At 33.7% G+C, this 9,903-nt stretch overlaps 1 protein-coding gene across 1 annotated transcript; it reads right to left on the bottom strand.

Annotated features, from left to right (window-relative positions):
* Window positions 1-748: 748 nt before the first annotated feature.
* Window positions 749-9,646, bottom strand: LOC134545091 (uncharacterized). The gene is made up of 6 exons (XM_063388547.1): window positions 9,185-9,646; window positions 8,787-9,098; window positions 8,453-8,691; window positions 6,333-6,492; window positions 4,852-4,954; window positions 749-947 (listed from the first exon to the last, which is right to left on the bottom strand). Exons 1-6 carry the CDS (start codon window positions 9,393-9,395, stop codon window positions 905-907), a joined length of 1,068 nt encoding a protein of 355 aa, XP_063244617.1. The 5' UTR covers window positions 9,396-9,646; the 3' UTR covers window positions 749-904.
* Window positions 9,647-9,903: the final 257 nt, after the last annotated feature.

The following is a 9,903-nucleotide window of genomic DNA, read 5'->3' on the forward strand; positions in this document are numbered from 1 at the left end:
GATAGTAAGTAAAATAAATGAGGCGGCAGACTATTGACAATCTATGAATGTGATGACTGCATCTGGTGCCTGCTGTAACATACTTTAGGTGGTTATAGTACACTTTTATTACTTATGTAATTTTTAAAAGAGAGTAGTTTGGAAAAAAATAACTGGGAAAACTGAAATTAGAGGAAATATCTATGCAAATAATTTAACAATTTATGGTAAATTGGAGCACTTAACTGATATTTGTTCAATGCCACCAATTGTGAGTACACACAATGGAAGCTTGTACACAACCCAGGATCTAAGCTAGGCAGAGGCCTACTGTGAGGCATGCTTGTAAACTTATGTATGCCTTGATCATCACAGTAAAGACATTATCTACTTCCTCAAAAATAATAAATAAACTACATTATATATTAGACAATTTGTTTTTACCAATATTAAATGAATGTGCAATACTTTAGTACTGTAATTACAGGAAAGAACAACCCAACTTGTTTTACTTAAGCACTGGCACTAATAACATAGTTCAAGTTAACATTTAAGAGTGATTTAATAATTTTTCTATTTTAGGAAGAAAAAAATTCATGTTACATGTAAAATAAACACAAGATTTTTTTAAGTTAATGTGACAAATTATTTGGGATATTAGTTTCAAAACCATCATTAAAATTTGTATAGTTCACATAGCTACTATATATAAAACACACACACACACACACACACACATATATAAAGATTTAGGAAACATGCTACCAAAAACCACAGGCCATATAAAAACATTTCCATGAAGAAGTAAAATAGTTATTATAAATCACCACTGATGAGACAAGGAAATGAAAATGTATTTTACATTTAAATGGTATTTATTGATCTCTACAACACATATTTACACACGACATATTTACAGACTCATTTACACATTGTTCTCGTTGGCCTGGGGCAATGGCTTGACCAACCTGAAAAAATAAAAGTTATACAGTTATGAATATAAAAAAAATACACGGAAAGTTGTATTGGTAAATATAAGGTTAAACAATACCAACAAAGACTGATAAAACAATTCTGTACCAATCTGCCTTTTAGAGAGTTGGATCACAAGCAGACTGGTGGACTGCAAGACTGAAATAAAATATAAATTCCTTGATAAAACCTACCATGATATAATAGAAATGGCAGGAAAGCTAGCAGGTTAAATTAGCCAGGCCTAAATAGAAAATAATAAGAGTATAGCAAATACTCTTTGATCAGCAGGGGTGTTAAACAAAACTGACCTTGATTCATTTCAGATGACTAGCATCCTATTCCATATGTGGGAATATATAATCAGTCACTTCTGTGACTCTATTAGGCATGTATTTATATTTACATGTACCACTGTTAGAACATATCATAATGAATAAAGAACTGGAATGACAAGTAAGAGAAGGTATATGTGTCAGAACATGCTGAGGAAAATCATTATATGATAAGCATCCGAATCCAGAACACTATGACAATGCCAACTGGTAGGAAAAATATTAAATGGTACCACCTACCACGAGTGCTTGAATCACAGTTAACTGTTTGCCTAAATTTGTCCAGATACATGAACCTTTCATCTGTTCATGTCATTCTGGTTCTTTATTCACTACGATGGGTTGCAACAGTTGTACAACAAATGTCATTCCACATTTCTAAACTTAGGGTGAATCTGGGGTGGTGGCAAATCTGATAACTCTTAAAATATTGTTTTTTTTATTTTTTTATTTACAAAACCCTGTTGTAAAACTGTGGTTCTTGTAATATCTGATAAGCATGTTTATTATCAAATGAAAGATGTGATGGCAGTTAAAGTCAAGTGATTGCAGGGACGTAGGCAAAAAAATGGGGGGGGGGGGGGGGAAATGGGCACAGGTCTGGCCCCCCTACGCCCCCTCCCCTGAAATGTTGTCACTTTAAATTTTTACCTCCACTTATATTAGAGTCTGTGGTTCATAATTGGTGTTATGCAGGGAAAAAAAATTCATATTTCCATGCAATAATTTTTGCAGCAGAAGGTTGACAAAAATAAACAAATATACATGACTTTTCCCTGACTTCTCACAAAATTCCCTGACATTTCCCTGTTTCCCCTACCACTTTCAAATTCCCTGACCTTTCCCTGTTTTCCCCTACCACTTTAAAATTCCCTGACTTTTCCCTGTTTTCCCCTACCACTTTAAAATTCCCTGACTTTTCCCTGTTTTCCCCTACCACTTTAAAATTCCCTGACTTTTCCCTGTTTTCCCCTACCACTTTAAAATTCCCTGACTTTTCCCTGTTTTCCCCTACCACTTTAAAATTCCCTGACTTTTCCCTGTTTTCCCCTACCACTTTCAAATTCCCTGACTTATCCCTGTTTTCCAGGTGTGTTGCAACCCTGTAATGGTGACTTCGTAATCATATAACATGTAGTCAATTTATTAACATAAAACAGAGTTTTAATTTATTAACAGTTTTTTTTAAAGCTGTGGTTAAAGAAGTGGTGCCACAATTTTTTGACAAACATATCCTTGGATTTTTGATGTCACATTAAAACATACTGCCAGTTCCTAATAGCAATTTAGATTTGTACTGCAGTGAATTGTTAACAGAAAAGCATGTTTTTTAAAATAGTAAATTAATTGTTTTCATAATGTTAAATAAATTTTTAAAATATTAAGATTCTAAAAGGTTGTTTTCAAGAGCCAACACAATTATAAAGACAGGTGGAGGCAGAAGCTACCCTACCTTCTTGTATATCAGCACAAAGGTTTCTATTTATAGAAGATAGCTTATCCCTCAAATATTACAAATTGTTTAAGTTTGTTAAGGGTTAAAGAGCACACTTTTGCAAATTAATATCAAAGTTTTCGGCAGGAAAGCCTTCTGCCAGCAGTGTGGATGTACTGGATATATTCAATCTACTGAAACATTTAAATTTAAGAGTTATTATTTTGAAGCACAGAAAGCTCGATTACATTCAGCAAGCACCTCTATGCCTATCAAAGTGCTGAGTACTAAACTAGCATGCAGTGTTTTTTTTCCAAACAATACCTTTAGTGTGAGGTTTCATCATCTGCTACATCAGTCAGAGGACTGTTTCTATTTATCCAGTCACAGTTTGGCACACTTTAACTTTTTACTGATGATCTGCTTTTTGTATTAGGTATATTTGGTTAAAATAATAAAAATGCTTGTGGTTAATGGATTTTCAAAATAAGTTTTAAGTATTTGCCATTTGATACATTATTATCACTATATAGTTTTTGTTTAATCTTGTGTCATATCAGTTTTGCTTGCTAATAATACTGTATTAAAGCAATACCTTAAGTGTCACTTTCCTCCTTTTGAAAATTAGGGGGAAGTTCATATTTACTGTTGGTAGAATGTATTTTTACTAATGACAATTGCAAAGATGATTGTGAATCACATAAGTGATGAACCAAAAAGGTGGTGTTTGATGGCTAGACAGCTCGCGGATGACAAGAATGATCGTGACCCCACCTTACAATTATTCACGAACAGGAAACTGGCTGGACAAACTTGCTGTGGGCATCCAAGTCACAACAATAATTTTTCTACAAAATGTGAGGCTTTTTTCCAGTTACATGTCAATAAAACATGTAATTACGTATCACAGACTTAACTCGGTCATGACTATTTGTGTTTTAGAACTTAAAATTGTGGTTGGAATTTCTATGAAATGAGTTGTTTTGTTTTTTTGGCCCATTCACCATGCCTAGGTTATTTAATTTTGTTTATTTGCTTCTTGTACACAAATTCTTTATTATTATGTTAAAGTTATTTACTTAATTATTTTTCATGAATGATTTAAAATGGTGATGGCTGGCCATTGTGTTAACTATTAAAATAATTATTTCACATTTTATATCATTTGGGGTTTTACATTTAGGCAAATGAGTTCTTTCAGTTTGTTCATATTTTTCAGATCTGAGCAGTTTTCTAACGTTAAGATTAAATGTGTTTAAAATGAGACCTGGAGTACATCGCTGAACTATTCTACAAGTAGCATCTGTCAGATGTGCTTGATAATTTTTAGGAATTCTTAAAAATATGGTGTTGATTATAAACTACAATATTAAGATACTTATTTTTTGACTCCTTTTACTCACCATGTACAATGTAACCCATTATAAAGAGTTCTGATGGTTATAAACTCACAGAATTAGTTTGGCCCTGAAGGTTACTCAGTTTTCTTTTATTGCAAAAAAAGGCAGCGAACACTGTTTAACTCTTTCAACTTAATCATTGTTAGAGTATAGACAACTTTTCCATTTATTGTGCAAGTAATCTTACCATTAAAAGTTACTTATTTTCAACACACATTTTTTTTTTAAGTCAGCAGCTTACAAACTGTTGCCTGAATTGCTATAGGGCCAAATGAACTTGTGGCAATTTATATTTCAACTCTCTTAGAATGAGCTTTGTAGTCAAGTAGTCAACTGAACTATGGAATCTAAACCATTCATGCTACTATTGTGAAGCAGTAGACAATCATTCCAGTCATCTGCATCGCACGGCAGGCTGCTCCTTATGTTGCATCTACTATATGAACTGTGAGGATGACAAATTACTATTAAAAAGTTTAAGAAAGGTACCTAACTACGTAGTTCTCACAAGATATATGATCAGCAAGGAACAAAGCATACAGTGGATTCTCTATCCATTGTTTCTCATGGGAATGACAAATAATTTCAATACATGAGGAATTTCAATTGATGCGGTTTAGAAATGAGACTCCATAATGTGTTCCATGTAAGAAGAATGTCAATATATACATCAGGTATCAAAAGATACAAAATCCACTGTACAAGAATATGCTGGAACATTATAACTTACTTTTGTTCGCGAAGCACCCTGTCTTTCGTGTGACGGAGCCATGATTTAATGCACACTGCCACATCATCATCAGTACAAGATTTAATGTGCTTTCGAGTTACTTCTGTAAAAAAAACATCTGTTTTCAAAACTTGCACACAGAACTGTGACAAAAGTAACAATTTTTACATACAGTGGAGCTCATCATACTTTTTGATAGCTTCATTTTTGTCAGTATGGAAACAGATGCAAGTATTCTCATCATGTACGGACTTACAAGTCTAAAATAAGCCTAAATTAATATTCTTAAGTAGAAGAGGATGAAAGTATTTTCAGGCAGGTACTTTAGGACTAAAAATATTCCAACATGACATTTCTTATATGTGGAAGCACTATAGTGTCATTTTGATGGCTCAGATCAGCTTCATCAGGCAGTGAGTCACTGCACAATTTACCGCTGCCATACAAGCAGTTTGAAATTTGCCACGAGATGAAGATGGTCTAACCAAGTACAACATTGTGATTGCACGCACAACAAAAGTGTCATCCTATGTTTAAACATTTTCTGTCTGGACATATATGTCTGTTAGTACTTTTAGCACACATACTTAAAAATATTGGTAGTTTACTGGTCAAAATGTTTTTAACGATTAAGATTCAATATTAATTACAAATCAGCATTTGTATATGTTAATAAGTAAACATATTCCTAACAGACTTTTCTTTAACCCTACCAAAATTAACAATAAATCTCTAGCCAGAAAATGAAGTTTTTCATTTATTAAATTGAAAGTTACCGGTAATCAACAATAAACAAGTGCAAAAAACAAAAAAAAATGTTTCCAATGAAACAAACTACAATTGTATATATGAAGCTTGTTACCAATGTAGTTTATACAAATTACCAAGCAGTACATACAAAAGAAAGCTATGTCTCCACAGTATTAATTTGATAAATTTATGTTTGTAGAAATTATTTTTAAATGACACAAGTTATCTGAAAATTTTATTTGAAATTTTGAAATGGTATTTGAATGCATAAATTGTCATGTGTAACAAACTGTTTAAGAATTGGTACTTCGTTGTTTAATAATGCAGTCTCCAGAAACTTATTTACAGAGTATTTCATTCTGGCAGCTCTCTAAGACTACAGTTTCAAGTTAGGGGAGACACACCAACTACCGATGTGTTAAGGTTTTTTTTTGTGTTTTTAATTATTTTAAGGTAGAAGATATTGATCAATCAAGTAAACGAATGTTTTGTCTTTAACTTCAATCCTTTCTTTAAGTATCGGCATGGTGTTCCGGCATGTAACTCTTCAACTATTATTTACAATAACTTTTTAAAAATTACGTGATTTTGCACCAACTACTGATGTGGCAAAAATGCCTGCGCACTAAATATCAGCGCCCCACTTATCGGCCTGTTTCTTCTACCTTTTATATGTTAACAATACATTAAGCCCACTTAAAAAAGTCTTCATAGTAAGCAATTTAATTTACCTTGAATAACTTTACATAACTGCAAAGATGCAAACACTCTCTTCTTTTTTCCCCCTACATAGCTGTAGGTATCACCCAATGGGTTCGTAAGCATCAACTCCAACAGCTTTCTCACAATTGTTTTCATATCGCCCCCACCAAATTTTGAGAGTTCCTTAATCTGTTGACAAAAAAAAATTACAATTTTAAAGTAATGATCAACATTCCAATTAACACTGCTTACAGAGACATTACCATCATTACTTAAAATAAAATGAGTATTAACCAATAAAATCAGACATTATAGTCTAGCTCAGATAAGATTTCCAGATGTTGACATTTCTCTTATGAGAAAAGAGTCTGTAAAAAGGTTTGCAGAGGCCTTGTTATTCCAGAGATTTTTGATGGTTTGTAGATCAACACAATATGGAACTGTCAGGCTTCTTTTTCAGAAGAGGAATGTCAAAATCAGGAAACCTTACATGATACAAACTATACCAATTTCATGTAGGTACTACGGGTGCTGTTAAGGTCGATTACTAAGGAGCATAGCAATACAGAACAAGGGTACATCACTTTTAAATTTTTCTCCACATTCTACAGCCATCTCCTATACATTTTGAATGCATAACGTTTAAGGGAAATTGCATTGCTATTTTCACAGCAAAAACTTTGGCGTACTTTATTAGCATTTCTTTCTAGGAAACTGATCAAATAGACTTATTGCTACTGAAAGTCATTCACATGTCTTTTCTGTGAACATGATACTGGATGCCTATGACCATATAGGTCCAATATGTAAGCTGATGTCTTTTTTTAAAAATTAAATTGCCCATAACTGAACAGATATAGGTCACAGGCTAATTTGTAGTTTAGGGCAGTTTTCAGAGCTTAAACTTGCTTACCTGTAATCTACACAATTTGTGCAGGTAAAATAAATTACCTGTACAAAGAATTATTTGAATAACATTAATCTCGCCACGTTTCACCATCTGTAATCATGACCATGGATAGGAACTCAAATCGTGGTACAGGTGTAGTGGAAGTTTTGTACTTGTCATTTGGAACTGGTCAACTCAACTATTGAAAATTACTACTCAAGTTTATCTTAGCTCATTTGTCTTACTTTGAATTATACTTCGCCAAATCAAAAACTTGCATCACTAATTCAGTAAAAATTTTTTGAACTGTAACAAACTTTTATTTAAAACTTAAAGTTTTCACAGTTTTTTATAAGCAGATACATTTCACATTTAGAAATATAACGTAACATTAGGTGTTCATAGAACTTTTAAACCTAAATTGGGAAGAACTGAAAAACCAAAAACAAGGAATTCAAGTGGGCACTAAGTGAAATATGGTTGCACGAGAAACCTTTGTAATAACTCACTGTGCAGCTACAGTAAAGATTTTTATCTTACAGAAATTTATACAACAGTAATATTAGATATAAGATGTAATTCCATTACAGTCCACTTTTTTTTCTGTGAGAAATATATGAATGTATGTATATTGGTATGCATCCGTGAATGTTGGGAATTGTACCAAGAAACTGTCACAACACAGAACCAGTCTTAAAATAACACCACTGTACAGACATGTCCCTCCATTAAGCATTAATAGTAAAAAGTGAAGTAGATTGTGTTAGAAACACAGTAAAACTGTGTGCAAGATCCCAATCAGGAAATTTTTCACAAATAAGTGAACAATGTATAGTAAGCCTTAGTCGAACTTTATGGCTTATTTGAATATACTTGACTCGATGAACAATTATGGGGCCGCGGCAGTCTAGAGGTCTGACAACTCATCCCTCAACCTAGGTGATCCAGGTTCAATTCCCGAAGGAGTAGGATCCCGGATTTTCACAAGCGGGACTCGTGCCGGACGATGTCGTGGTCGGGGATCCGTTTCCCCGCACCTCTTTCATACTGACGCTACTCTATTCACTTCATATCATCATTTAGGACATGCAGATGCCATCAGCCACCCAAAGAAGTCTGCACTCAGAGTACAATAGCCTGCTCTTGTATACCTCACCCATGATATATACAATAGCCTGCTCTTGTATACCTCACTCATGATATATTATTGATTAATAATGCACTTTCAATAAAAAAATAGTAATAGAGTTTTTTTATTACCATGGATTCTTTGAACTTTGCTTCAGTTTTGAGTTTCTCTTCTAGTGCTTGTAAGGCTTCTTCAGTGTGGAGAGGGAAGTCATTAATTACGGTTTCGTATGTTTCATTTTCAGTCAGTGGCTCACAAGTATTCACAGATTGTAGTTTTTGAAGAATTTCTTGCTGTGATAATATCACTGAATTCATCTTGTGTTTCAAATCTACCAGCATTCTCAACATCATGTTTTGGAAAGGCTTATCTGAAAACGAAAATTGTGATAGCAAATTTATAAGCCAAGCAAACTGGTAACAAAAGTCACTAACTTCTATATCATGCACAAAAAATGTAACTTACCTGAATTCTCTGTAATGTATGCAGGATCAAGACTGCCATTACTTTGACTTTCAACAATAGAACCATTGTTTTGCACTCCTGATGTTGATGCCAATTCCCCGATCTTCTGAATCTGTAGTGATGGCTGCTTTGGGAATGGAGGCAGTTTTGATATTTTGGCAGGAGGTGCAGAACCTTCATCATCAGAACTAGAGCAAATTCTTTTTTGAGCATTTTCTCTGCGGCGTTTTCGGATTTCATCGATATCATCAGTGTTTAGGTCGGACATTGTTTCAGCCTGCTTTAACTTGGACTTCCCCTTTTGAAACGAATCTGAAAACAAGAAGTAAGTATATCAATACTGTGTTAAATTTAGATGGTATGTAACTAACTAAGCTATATTCTTGCAAAATCCTTACTTGTAGTTGCCATTATCCTGAGAACTGGAAAACGTGACCAGGTGTCTTCAGGATATTCCATTTTCTCAACTGCTCTGTCATATCTTTGTATACTGGTGAATGATGGCCAGTATGAAAATTTTCTGTCCTCAGACAACCACTTTGAAGCGATAATTTGAAGGCCGTCATTGAATTCTACTATGGCATAGTTGTCCATTTCTGCATAAAACATACAAAATCAAAAAAATATTACCCTAGAATAGCTCACGCCATAGATGGCTCAAGCCTAGTAAATATATTTCTCATTTCAAGCAAATATACACATAGACAGCTCATTACTTATTCCTTGCAATACTGTGAAGTGATACCTAGATCTATCAGCTGATGACTGGCAGTGTGCTAAAAAATAAAATTGTTTATCACCACTTAACGTGATAAGATTGTTTTCAAATATAATTATCATATATAGTGGCATATACAGAATGTTTTGCTGCTGCATATACTCTGTTCCACGTAAAGTTTCCAGATTTTGACATTTCTCTTCTGTAAACACAGGTTTGTGGAGACCTTGTTTTTCTAGGAAACTTGGCGGTATTAAAGGCCAACACAATGGAACTGCCAGGTATATTTCTTGGAAGAGAAATGTCACAATCTGGAAACTGTACATGGATCAGAGTGAAGTGCGTTTAGTATAAACATTTTATATTTTGGTGAAATAGTGTTAGTTATGTAGACATTAC

This window comes from Bacillus rossius, unplaced genomic scaffold, assembly GCF_032445375.1.
Source record: "Bacillus rossius redtenbacheri isolate Brsri unplaced genomic scaffold, Brsri_v3 Brsri_v3_scf57, whole genome shotgun sequence".
In the NCBI taxonomy this organism is placed as follows: domain Eukaryota; kingdom Metazoa; phylum Arthropoda; class Insecta; order Phasmatodea; family Bacillidae; genus Bacillus; species Bacillus rossius.